Below are 14,153 nucleotides of genomic sequence, written 5' to 3' on the forward strand. Positions count from 1 at the left end.
TTTATTTCTTACTTTTAAAAATTATTTAAAATTCAAATAGTTTTAAATTCTCATTAATTTTCCAAGGAAGTTTAAAGATGGTATCCAAATGTTCCTCTAAAAATTTTTAATGGTTTATAAATCCTTTTAATTTTCAGTGAATTATTTGATTTGTTTTAATTTAAAATTATATAAAATATATTGTTACTCAAAATATATTGATTTTAATTCTTCCAAGTCCTTCGTGTTACTAAAATTCATTAGATAAATTTAGGTTTTTTTTAAATTTTTATTTAATTTATTATTAAATTTATAAGTTTAAAGGGTTTAACTAATGATTAATTAAATTAGAATAATTCAAGTTAATTTGATGTTTGATTTAAGAGATTTAATTAACCACAAATCTCATGATATTCTTTTTAAGATCCAAAATGGCTCAAAGGATATCCCATGCAATTTGGTGAATTTTTTAATTATATTATTTTTAATTAATTTTTCCAAAAAAAAGTTATTCAAATTAACATTAAAATTTATTCTTAAAATTATAGGCAAATTATTTAGGTCAAGGGCCACAAAAAGATATTTCATAAAATTTTAATTAAATTTATATTTTGATTTTTAATAAAATATTTATTATTTTAACTTATAAAAATTTATTTAAAATTCAAATAAATTGAAATATTCATGAAAATTGTGGAAAGATTAAGGAAATCATCTCCAAACTCAAATAGAAATTATGGTGTTTTAAAATTAATTTTGTTTTTTATGGATTATTGGACATTTTTAATTTTATTATAATATTAAAATATCATGACTTGTTAATTTATGATGAATTTTTAAAGTTATAGAGTTTAATTAATTAATTTTTAAATTAAATAAAATCAAATAAATTCCATAATTAATTTATGGGTTTTATATAAATAAAAAAACTAAAGGATCATTTTTTAAGGACAAGGAAGAGCTTAAGAGCATTTTATGATTTTTGATGAATTTTAATTTATTATTAGTATTTAATAACTTATTAACTATTTTAGTAAGAAAAATCAAATTAATCATATAAACAACTTTTACAAATTTATACAATATTCTCTAGTATTTAAGAATATCAGTGAAACACTTCATAACAATTTGAATTAACTTTAATTTAATTTAATTTTTTCTTAAAAAAATTAATAGATTTGAGCTCAAAAATTATTTAAATATTAAATTAATTCATAAATGAATAAATCTTATGGAAGACTTTGGAACGTTATCTCGACAATTATGCAAGTGCTTGATGATTTTTTGAAGATTTATATATTTACTATTAGTTTTTATTGTATTTTTATTTTATAGTTATAATTTTTTTTTTCATACCAAAAAAGTACAAATTTAATTTAATAAGGTGCTCCTTATTATGAAGAGCTAAGGGTTTAATTAAGTGGTTTTCTCAATTCTATTTAATTCATTATAATAATTTAAAATTATAGATTTATTTACTAATTTATTTAATTAAATGCATAGGCTATTTTTATGTTTGATTAAATTAGCCTAATTACGTGTTAAGGTGTTGTTAAAGGTCACCAAAAAACTAAATAAAGTCCTTTAATTTTTTTTTTTTGTGGGTTATTAACATTTATTTAGAGGGTTAATTACCTATCTAAATGAGTTCAAAACCCCCTTAACAAAATTAATCTTTCATTTTTTTTTTAATATTTTATTTATACATTTTAAAACTTTTTCTAATTTTTTTCAAATTTCGACATATCCTATCTTTCAAATTTCGACAATATCCTATCGTAACTCCATCACGCACGCTTTGCACGTGCTAGACTCTAATCGGATGCTTGGTTTTTAATGATACTTGAATGTTGTAAAACCTTTTGTCCAATCAGATCACAACCATCTGTTTTAACTGCACAAAATACACATTTGTGGTTTCAACATCTTCCCAAAGATTAAAAAAAATATCAGCAATTAAATTATTTTAGCTTGTTCTGCTTAATTTAGAGGCTGAATCTAAAAGCTCAGATCAATCTATCCTATAGTTGAATTGAGCTAGATTTACACTTCCTTTCACATTGCATGAAAGGTGGACATAAAGGTGTACATTTTCGTGGCATGCATCACAACAATGAATGATCGTTGCAATTTGTTGTTTGTTTTCGCTTAAATATACAAAAAAATCACTCTCTACATCTAGTTAACCATGAGAATCTCTTGGTTTAACGATTGGATTACGGGTTAAAAAATGTACCAAAAGAACATTGAAGATACACTAAGAATAATATGCTATCTCGAAAGGTAAGAATATGATATCGTTTAGATTTTGAGCTCAAAAAGTGTGATCGTGTTCGGCTCGTTTGCGAGCCGAATATGAGCCGTTCACGAACAAAGAGTCGTTTTGGCAACCCTGATCACGTAGTCACAAGATGTTTAGCATTGGGTCAAGATTTAAAACATCATTTGAATCTAATTTAATAATTTTTATTTTATTTTCTTAATTAATACTTTTAATTGATTATAAATATTTGTAGCCTTGTAGTCAATTAAAATTTTTAAAAATACTACTCATATATATATATATATATATATATAAAATTGATTGGTAATATTTCGAGCCGAACACGAACGAACAAATATTAGTTCGTGTTGTTCGTGTTCGGCTCATTAACTTAGCGAACAAGCAGAACACGAGTTTTTTATGACAAAGAGCTGTTTTCAAAGCCCTATTCTTTAGTGGTTTGTGGACAATAATGAACTGCATTTAACCACTCATTTGAACTTAGCAAAATGAAGTTATGACTCCTAGTGGGAGTAGAGAGAACCACTAGAGAGATAATTTGTCGAGGTGTTGAAAAATATGCATCACTTTAGAGTATCATTGAGATTCAACAGTGAATTAGCTGAATATGCCAAATGATCGATGAAATCAATCATTCTCTTATAAGCATCAATATAGGGTATCAATCATTCTCTTATAAGCTTCTCATATCCCTCTAGAGAATGCATTTATCAAGTGAATCTCATTTATCTCATACACCATGATGGAGTCAACTCCTCATTGTCATCTTGATAGTAAATTTTATCTACCACTAGGACAAAAGTTAGCACCCTTACACTTATGGTCTTCCTCAAATGATTGAATTTAATGATTCCTCATGTTCTTGTATTCTCCGAGCAAGTTTAAAAAGGTGCACTTTGTATCATCCCAATCATTCTTTCCTTTATTTCCGCCAAATCTCCACATATTGTTGTGAAAAACGACGGCAATAAAACGAAATCCCAGATCAAGAAAAATCACAAGACAGAGAACACAACAGAAACACACAAATTTATGTTGTACGACAAACTTGTCATATCCACCGAATTGCAGAGAATTTTATTAGCTTGAGGAATAACACCCGTCGATCACCTCAACAATTACAAGAAAGAACAATCTCTCTCTACCTCTCAAAGCCACATGGAGCAGACTCCACTTGACGCAACACATATTTCAAATCTTGATGTTCTATATTGATTGGCTCTTCTTTATGTTGCTAATTTTCACTATTTACAACTTTTGTTTTATATTTTTTTAGTATTATTTATACTCACTGTATATTTTGGCATATTAGATACAATTTGTCCTTGGGTGATACCAAAACTTTACTAACAAGATTGACAAAGTGCACATAACAGTAAAATAATAAGAGAAAGAGGGCAGGAAAATGAGAATCTAACAAAAAATTCAAGAGCAACTTCTGAGATTTTCAGAAGTTTGGCAAAAATATAAATTTCAATAGCTGGCACATGGTATCTCGGGCCTTCCTTCTTCAAGAAAATAATGCATATTTATTAAGTATGTACTTACAAGGGTAGATGGAGTGCCGAGTCATCATAATTTCACTTATGTGTAACGTTGTCGCTCCATCCACCATCGTAAGTATATACTTAATAAGTATACAATATTTTCCCCCCTTCTCGCCCTTAGTTATTAAGGGTCTTGATTCTCAATGAAGCGTTATATACATTCACTTACCACCCAATTCATACGTATTTACATATCTAATGCCTAACCTTCAATTTTTTGCATTTATATCACCTAAATCTTTCATGTCACATAAAAAAAGACCACCATCTTTTTTAAAAAAAATGACTTATTTTTCAAAAAAAATCTTTTTGATATTTGAATCAATTTCCAATTTCACAACAACTCTAATTCCAGAACAAAATTTGACGGAGTTAATAAAATAGCCTTGTTAATCCTTTGACAAGTTAAAAAAGAATAAGAAGAAGAAGAGAAAGCAGGAATATTTACATATTTACCACTAAATTCTTATTTAATTACATATCCCAAGGCCTAAATTTCAATTTTTTTACATATATGCCACCCTGCCCATACATGAAAAAGTGTTTCACATTTTAAAAGTTACAAAAACTATACTTCTGACGTGACATGAAAGATTTGGTTGGCATAAATGTAAAAAATCAAGATTTAGGTGTTATCAAGATTTAGGTGTTAGATAATTTAGGTGTTAGATATGTAAATATCTAAGAATTGGGTGTTACGTATGTAAATGCCCTGAGTAAATAAGCTAAAAGATAAACAGCTACAGTCCATTGGCATCAATATGCAGGCTAATGAAACACAATAGAGGCTTTATCTTCCAATTTTACTTTTCCCCATTAGAGCTTCAATCCTCATAGGCCCCTGCATCAGACAATTAATAGAATGAAAAAAAATAAATAAATAAATAAAACAAAATAAAGGATAAATAAGATAGCATGAGATTCAACATTGGCATTATTCAGCAACCAAAAACTCAAATAAATAAATAAATAATAAAAATAGACCCAAATCTGGATGGGAAAATGATAATTTTGATGAAAGCTTAATAATTGGATCAATATTAAGCGTTGCCATTCAATCACTTGAGATCCTGAAAGATTAATCTACCCTAAGCTTGAGTTTCCCAAATGATCCTACCGAAAACCTTTCCTTCAACATAATTCATGCTAGATCCCCCCCTTGGAAAGTCACCTTCTTCCTCATTTTATTTGCCTATGTCTGATACTTACGGTTCTGCTTGGTGATCTCCTTTCACGCCTCTTCGTGTGACCTTTGAATCTCTTGCACTCTCTCCTCAGCATCCTCACTAATCTCTGATGTAAGGAGTGGTACCAAGTCAAGTGTAATGAGAGGGTTGCTCCCATACAAGATCTCAAATGTGGCGTGCATACATATTTTCATGTATTTACCCATCTAATACCTAAGCATTCATATTTACATAAATACCACTCGAATCTTTAAAATCACCTAAGAAATACCACCATCACTATCTTTTTAAAAGTGAAATGTAATCTTTTATGAATAGGTTTATGACGCCAAGATGTTATAAATATAAATATCAAACTTTGGGCGTTAGATATGTAAATACATGAGAATTGTGTCATGTATGTAAATTTCCCTTCTCGAGCAAAATTAATGAAATAAATTCAAAATTAATACTCCACGACCTAATATAATCGTGGAGAAATATGAAAGTATTAATTATGTGATACTCATAGGTGATGCAGCACAACATAATATGTTTGAATGCTAGTAGGTAAATGTTGGGCATGTCCTCAACTAGTGGCACGCGGCCATTGTGATAAAAGTAAAGTAAGGATTTATAACTAATGAAATTAAAATAAAATATGCCATCTTATGTTAAAAACTTATACGAGAACATAGGAGAATTGGCAAATAAAATAATTGGAAATATAATAAATATGATTGCAAGAAACTAAAGATAAAATAGGAAGGGTAAGGATGATGGTAGAGTATAGGGTTGTAAACAAGACGAGCTTGAGCGAGCTCAAATTTGGCTCGTGTTCGACTCGTTCGAAATTAACTAAGTTCAAAATTAGCTCTTGAATAGTGTGTTTATGTTTGGCTCGATTTGCATATTCTTATTCGTGTTCGGCCTGAAATTGGTTCGTTTAAATTAATTAGAAAAATAAATATATGGTGTTGCATTCGAATCTACACAATTCGCATGCAATATAAGGCACAGAACCACGTGACCATTTAAGCTGTTATGATTTAAAGTCAGATATAAATATATATAATATATTATTTTATAAATAATATATATAATTTCCTTATTTCAAGCAAAAACGAGCTGAACACGATTGAACAAAAGATTATTTGTGTTCGACTCGTTTATAATTCAAGCATAAAATATTTGTTCGTGTTCTGTTTGCTTAGTTAACGAGCGATTCGAACACGACCCACATAACAAGTTGAATACGAGTTGTTCGCGAAAAACGAGTTTTTTTTATATCCCTAGTAAAGTATGACTAAATAGATCAATCTTTAAAAGTAAATAGGATTATACATAAAGTAAATAGGATTATACATAAAATGAGCATAATTATTCATAAGGATGCTATAAATATACTTAAGTTTAAAACCAATTTTAGAATAAATTAATATTTACTTGTGATGACTTGAATGAACATTAAGGCATGTTGCCGCACGAACAAGATAAACCAAGTTTAAAGCAAACTAAAGTCATTAGATTGGCCAAAAACATAAGTTAACGCCTAAATTTTGTTAAGAAAATGATGACAAGCTCAAGTTTGTTGACGCATTAATTTGATTGATAGTAAATAATCATTTCATAAATCAACAGATTAGAGCAACTAACAACTAATAGTAAATAATCATTTCGTTGTTGCCATTATAAGAACTAAGGCCGCCCCATGTTTCAGTGGAAAAACTTGTAATATCAGGCTTAGAAAACTCTGAAAAAGATTGCGGCGATGTTTAAGACAAATAAATTTGCCATTGATTCGAGTTGAATAGATTGTAGGGATGAGTGATGGCTGGAGAGGAACATAAAATAAGAAAATCCTTAGTTGATTTATGCCAAGTATGAGGTCGATGAAAAAGGGGCGATTTTGTAATAGTTATCAAAAGATTTGTTGATTTGTTTCACATTATTTTACATTGGGAAGATATTGTTATCTTGAAGATATGTGGAGATGGCAAAGCGAAATATTAAAACAGTTGATTTGTTTCTTTGTTTCACTTATCAATCTAATACTTTCCTATATAGCAATTAATAACAAAAATATTAAAAAAGTTATTTTAATATATTAATCAGGCAATTTAAATATAAATTAAAATAACATATTAATACATATACATAAATATGATTATTCTAAATATGGGTTACATAATGATTAATATAATTAGTTACAAAGATTAGAGCTTAATAACAATACTTTTGAATTAGTTAGGCCAACTATAATCAGTTGATTCCTTGTAAATTAACTAAATAATCAATAAACTAATACATTAAATTAATCAGGAATTAAAATAAAGATTATGAATTCATTAATATTTTTATATAAATGGAATAATTAGAACAACTTAACGCAAATTATTTATGGAATAACATTCATCAAAATAAGTAAATGCGTATTAAATGGGTTTGTCTTGCATCACAATATTAAATTTTGTTCATAGGACGGTTGATTAGGGTATGTAACAAGCAGCAGTATGATAGGGGTGTCATCTAAAGGGAGCAAAAGAGGTGTCCTTCATTTTATATCAAAAGACATTTGCAGTGAGAAGGAAAATCTTATTTGAAGCCTAGTTTAGTTCAGCTAAGAAATTTAGTAAGGCTCATCAGTTATGACTAATTTAATATACTAATTAGACATTAATAAATCACATTCATCTAATTAATCATATTAATCATATTACGTATATTAATCATATTACATAGATTGCTAAGAGAACTAAAGGCAAGCTCATGCCCAAGCTAATTGCCCTGAATAGCTTAACAAGGCGTAAGCTTGCTTTGCGAAATGCCAGGCTTAAGTGTTAGAATCTTCAGTAAATGGGCACTAGGCGTAAGCTCAAGGATAAATTCTTCGGTGCACTCTCTCCAAAAAAACACCACAATTTATCCCTAGCTCAAGGATAAATTCAGAAGTACAATCTTGTAATGATGTGAAATATTGAGTTATAATATGCTAACCTAGAGCATTTTTCTTCAAGATAATGTTATCATAGGGCACCATATCATTTTTTAACCATCCTAGTATCCTCTCCTATGATAGCATACCCAATAGTAGCCAAAGAATCCTTCCTCATTTCAAACCACAGCAATTATATTATTAAAAAATAGCACTATTTATTGTAGCTGAGAAACCTACCATCAATAAGGTAACATAAGCCAAACTTCAACACATCATCTATCTTAACGTACTCTATGAATGCTTCATATAGGTTGTATCCTTGAAGTTATTAGCTCCATCAAAAAAGTTATTTCTTAACCTAATACTTGCGCTCATCTTCATAAATTCCACTTCAAATAAAAATTCACCAAACTCCAATCCAATAAACAAAGCAAGTTCCACAATTCCAAATGTTTTCTTCTTATACTAAATGTCGAACATAATAGAATATCCCTCATTTTCACCATCATCAACCAACATTAATAAAAATTGATGTTCCTAAGAGAACTACAATTTAAAAGTTTAAAAGAACTGATAAAAACTGATATCAAATTATTTAACCACTTTCTCCGTCACATTCCTAACTTCATATATGACCTAAGAAGTGTATGTCTCTGTACAAAAATTACAAGAGTGAAAATCTACACATAAAAAAATAGCTCAAATGAGTTTATCGTTAAAAAAAATATAAAATGATTAAAAATCATGCTTGAACCATATTTGAGCCATACTCAAATGCTGATTGAGCTTTTCTCAAACATTGTCACACATTGTTCAACTTTTGCTCAAATCACTTTGAAAATTGCTTGAAAATTTTTTAACTCTGTTTGAAAATTATTCAAACTTTGTTTGAGCATTATTCACATTGTTTGATATTATTCAAACTTTATTCAAACCTTGTGTGAATTATTTTTGAACCTTATTTGAATGTTCAAATAAAGTTTGAAAATAGTTCTAATAAATTTTTCATATTTGTAGCAGCTTATATGATGTCTAACATCATTATGGGTTCAATATTTCGAGTGCAAACCGAGTATTCATACATAAATAACAAAGCATATGATATCAAAAAGTTGATTGGTAAGTGGACGCTACTGCTATGAAGCTTAACCATAGATCAATAACACATGCATTGTGATTGTCGAAGACATAAAAGGTCATGGAAAAGGATAGTTGAGCAGCTTTTGATTGAAAGCTCACATGACTCTTGATTCATGGCTTTGAATTTTATTTCTATAGCGAATAATTTAGCCCAAACTTAATTTTGGGCATATTTATTTATGGATTAAATAGCGGTCATATTTTGCTAATCATGGCTATTATGACGCATAAGAAAGTCAAATTTCCCATGTCATTTTCCTCCCTAAATTTCTTGGGTTTGTCACCTTATATAGTCTTCAAACTCATAATCTGACCACCAAGTTTGATCTTTGACATAAAATTAGCAGATGAATAGGATTCCATGAATTTTCATAATAATTTAAAAACTCATCAAATTTGTGAAAGAAGGATAATCACATTGCACAAAAAGTCAACCTAACCTCTAGTTTAAACAATATATATCACCAACTAAAAACATTAAATGACATATAAATATCAACAACCCGAGAATTTATTTTTATCATTTGAAATCCTATTAAATTGAAAATCATAATTACACACGTGTAATCAAAGCCATCCATTGAGAATATTTTCAATGTACCAATTGATGATTAAATGATTTTTATAGTTCTTTAATGTTCTTCAATAAAAAATTTCGCAAACTCAAATGATGCTAAATTCTTGTAATTGACTCAATATTGCTAGTAACAAATATATTAATCCATGCTAACCACTTTCATAACTTTCTTAGATTTGATTGTTTTGTTCATGTTTACTTCAAGTTCAATTCGACATAAGCTCATCAAAGCTAGCTCAACTAAGACAAACATTAGCTTTGCGAACAAAATTAAATTGAGTTCAACTCTGAAAAATGAGAAGTTTATAGAGTTAAGCAAAAACATGTTTTTAAATTTAGGAACCAAGCTCAAACATAAACCAAATTGCTCATGAGCCTAAGCTACTGTTGTGCAAAAGATGAAGAGCAGGGAATATAGCACCTGAAGAAGTGTATGATATAGGCTGCTGGGCATGTTATCATTTCAGAGATGCCAATATCGCATTTTTTAGAAGAGATACATACATCTTCTTAATTATGGAAAGCAATACCACCATTGGCTTAACAAAAGAAGGCGGGTAATGAGTTTGCCTAATTTCACAAGGAAAGAGCAACATATTTAATACTATAAAAGATCTACAATTTATATATATATTTTTTTTGAAAGCCCAAAAAGGCTAATATATTAAATAGAAAGAAATATACAGAGACAATGTGTGGAAGGGCCCTAGCATGGCACCCTGCCCACACAAAAACCACAAATGATTTCAAAACTAGAAAAAAAAAAAACATAAAAATACATTAGATACTTAAATAAAAAGTCTAACAGTGCCGAAATACATAGTATTAGGTGTCTAGAGAGCGACCTAATTTGGTCTTGCCTCTGCTTCTAGTTCTAGGGTAGGAGCAAGCTAATAAGCTGGTAAGATGATTGTCATTGCCAGTAGTAACCAATGTATCATCCAATATGTTCCCGAGCTAGAGTCGGCCTCCATTCTTCTTCTTCCTCCTGGAATAGACCTGTCATTCCTCTTCCAAAGAATCAGTTTGGTGGGGTGGTAGAGTTGAAGCAGAAGGATTACCAACCGTAGTACCCACAATAACTCTACACCGAATACTTCCTGAAGAAGTGGAGCTACGAGGCTCTCCTGATTATCAATCTGAACACTATCATTTGTAGGTAATAGTCCATCAGTATTGTTTTCTATGAGATTTGAAGGTGCCAGCGTCACATCACTAGCAGTAACAGTAACAACAGTGTCATGGGGGGTTCCTCAAGGGCAACAAACACCTCCTATATGGTAGTATCTTCCCCAGGTGGAACAAGAATGTCCAAAATAGTGGGGTAAGACCCATTTTTATTCACTTGAACCTTAGATTTCAAATTTGGAAGAAACTTGTGGCATTTATCAATGACATGACCAAACATCTTATAGTGGGTACAATATAGGGGTCTGTGCTCCATTACGATTTGTTGTCAATAATCATTATGGGTTGTGCCCAGTTAGACTTCAGTAACATCAGGTAAAGTAATATCCTTTTCCACAAGTATTCTGGCCACCGAGGGTCTGATTAGGTTGAAAGTAGGCAAATCTAACTTCAAAGGATCCCCAATGATAGCCCCAATAGAGTAGAGAACCTGATGGTGAAAAAAGTGCAGCTTGAGACTAAGTAAACTAAACCATACCGGTATAGAGGGAGTTTCATGATTTGGGTCAAAATACTGAGACCACTTGAGTAGTTTCATAGGTTTACCAACAATGTTAAGATATTTTTTGGAGAAAATCTGAGTGTAGTCTTCAGGCACGGTTAACCGAATCAAAACATGTTTCCCATCCATGAGCCCTACTTTTTACTTTCCTGCTAATTTGAGGTCATCAAAACTTTTCCTGATAACCTCCATAGGTGGGTGTCCCCACTGAAATTTTCCATGAGAGAAAACTTGAATTTGTCAGTCAAGGTTAAAATTTATGACTCAGAGAAAAAGTGTATTGTCTTTCAATTTTCCTGCTTACATTTTTAACAAAGGGGCAGTTACTTGTACCATCACGATTCTCCTTATAACATGAGGGGAAGGGGAACACAACCGTCGTTTTCCCCTGAGGATTACCCACAACGTGAGCAAATGAGGTTTTTCCAGGTTGAACCGAAGAAGAAGAAGAAAGCTCCATCACAACAAAGAGAGAAGCACTGCAAGTCGGGCAGAGGGCCGAAAAGGTTGGGGCGGGGCGCTGCGCAGAAGACAATAAACCGCAGACAGGAACCGCAGATGAGCTTGACAGAGTCGAAACCTTAGTTCGAGAAAAGCCGCGCAAAAGAACCGCGGCAAGACGACACTGCAGAAGCAGGAAACGGAGCCGCAGAGCATGATCAGCCATACAAAGAACAGCGAGCACAGGCGCAACTAGACGAAGTAGACGACGAAAACAGAGGAGCGTACCCCCCTTCTTCTACGAGCGCGGAATTACAGACAACTGCGCAGATAGAGGAGAGACGACGTGCGAAATCGAAAGCGCAGAAGAGACGAACCACCGAACCGCAAAGACGATGGAACAGAGGAGTCGAAGCCCTTCGTCTTCGGGTGGGACGAGATGGCATGAATGCGTCAGGGGGATCTACAATTTATATATGTTTGACTACAGCTACCTAAAACCTATCAACAAGCAGAAGGCAATGTTGAATGAAATAACCTTAAAAATCATAACTTAATGCCCTTCAATCAATGACAAACATATTCAGAAAGAAACATAAGGTATATATGCTTTTCTGAAACCACCTAAAGAACATAAATCCTTTATATTCCACAATTCAACAAACCACACAATCCAACAGACAAAGTGCCAATAATAAAAAAAAAGGAATAGCCTACTGCTCACTATATTAGCCCTCTGCAAGAAAAGAATAATTCTCCAAAGTTTTTATTATGACCTTGGACAAATTAACCTCTTATTGAGTAGTCTTTTTTTCTGGCGAAAACCACCAGAGACTGCCTGCAATAGAGCTTCTTCATCTTCGTTCTCTTCAAACAACCCAACTAAACAAAAAACCTTACTACCTTAGGCTTAAAACTGAGCATTAAAATGAAATGTACCCTTTTATAAAGGTTTATATACCAATATTACCACTAATTGGTACATAATTATGATAATGAACTTGACAAAATCTATTGCTTTCAAAACAGTTCATTTCTACATATAATAGAAAGTACAACAAAATATTTCCATTGATCACTAACAACCATAATCTACCCACACCAATATGATCTTAATTACGATCATGACAAAATTTTCATATTCTGCAAAACTGTGTCTCGTCATAACAGTGGATGCTATTCTTTCCAAACGCAGTCTCCAATTACTACTCTCGGTAGACATTTTTTTTTCCAAAACTAAACTCGTGATACAAACTTTGCCATGAGCTGACATACTCATCTTCTATGACCAAATTTCTTAAAATGACAACAAAACCTCACAATCTCCACAAAATCTCAACTAATAATGAATCCATTCTCTTCTCAAAGGCTACCTAAATCAAACTCCCACCCCCAGAAACCATAGCGCGAGCAAATTTCGAAGTCTTTTTTTTCTTGCCAGTATCAAATATTTTTCAATAAATAGGTAAGTAAAAAGAAGCAGAAGATCAAAACAAGAATGAATAGTAAATATTACTACGATCCAAACCTGATCTTCTTGACTAGGATGGAGCGGAGTTTGCGTGAAAGTTCCTCGGATCGGATCCGAAGCTCGAGATTCTTGCGGGCAAGCACGCGCTTCTCCGAGTTCTTAATGTGATGGTCAGTATGGCGCTTGATAAGCCTCTCCATTCCGCTAGACTTCATCTTCCTCTCCATAAAGGTCAGCGCTTGCTCCAAATTGTCATTTATTACCTTAACCCTAATCCCACGAATCAACTGCATCTGGTATCCATCAGTCTCCGGCGGCAGCGCCGCCGTCCTCCGGAAGGAAAGTGACGACGATAGGGTCCTGATAAAGCGATTCATTGCTGCGCGGCGGAAACAGAGGGGAGATTGATTGTTAGCTGATATAAAAAGCAAAATAATTACGCTGGAAAATCTATCTCACCCATTAATCAAAACCTCATTTGAACCTAATTATAACAAGTTTTGATGTCAATTAGAATTATAAATCAAATATGTGGAATAATGTTTGACCTTTATTCATAATTAATGTTGGCATCATTTTTGCCTATTTTTTTAGGAAAAAATATTACATCAGTAGTACACACGTAGAGTAACGTGCGTAGCCAATGAAATCATGCCACGATACCCCGCGCGATACAGAAAAAAAAAACGGCGCAGTAATACGAGGAATATTCCCCTCATGTTATTCATGTGTTATTGTGTCCTGGGAATATTTCTGGTGTTATAATAACACAATAACACATGAATAATACATGAATAACACACAATAACACAAGAATATTACGGGAGAGAATATTCCTCCATGTTACTGCGCCGTTTTTTCTCTGTCGGGAATATTTCCCGTGTTATTCAAGTGTTATTGTGTGTTATTCATGTGTTATT

At 31.7% G+C, this 14,153-nt stretch overlaps 1 protein-coding gene and 1 long non-coding RNA gene across 2 annotated transcripts; one reads left to right on the plus strand and one right to left on the minus strand.

Moving 5' to 3' along the window:
- Positions 1-4,180: 4,180 nt before the first annotated feature.
- LOC110036750 lies at positions 4,181-4,592 on the plus strand. Its single transcript, XR_002295260.1, has 2 exons — positions 4,181-4,439; positions 4,473-4,592. It is a non-coding gene; the product is annotated as an uncharacterized LOC110036750 (long non-coding RNA).
- On the minus strand, positions 4,484-13,666 carry LOC110036743. Its single transcript, XM_020741269.1, has 2 exons — positions 13,291-13,666; positions 4,484-4,651 (listed from the first exon to the last, which is right to left on the minus strand). The coding sequence occupies exons 1-2, from the start codon at positions 13,608-13,610 to the stop codon at positions 4,642-4,644; spliced, it is 330 nt and encodes a 109-aa protein (XP_020596928.1). The 5' UTR covers positions 13,611-13,666; the 3' UTR covers positions 4,484-4,641.
- Positions 13,667-14,153: the final 487 nt, after the last annotated feature.

The sequence above is a fragment of the Phalaenopsis equestris genome, unplaced genomic scaffold (genome assembly GCF_001263595.1).
Source record: "Phalaenopsis equestris unplaced genomic scaffold, ASM126359v1 Scaffold000002, whole genome shotgun sequence".
Taxonomy (NCBI): Eukaryota; Viridiplantae; Streptophyta; class Magnoliopsida; order Asparagales; family Orchidaceae; genus Phalaenopsis; species Phalaenopsis equestris.

Bases quoted from the DNA above. Each gene is read 5' to 3' on its own strand.
- LOC110036743 (XM_020741269.1), bottom strand. From the start codon at position 13,610: ATGAATCGCTTTATCAGGACCCTATCGTCGTCACTTTCCTTCCGGAGG.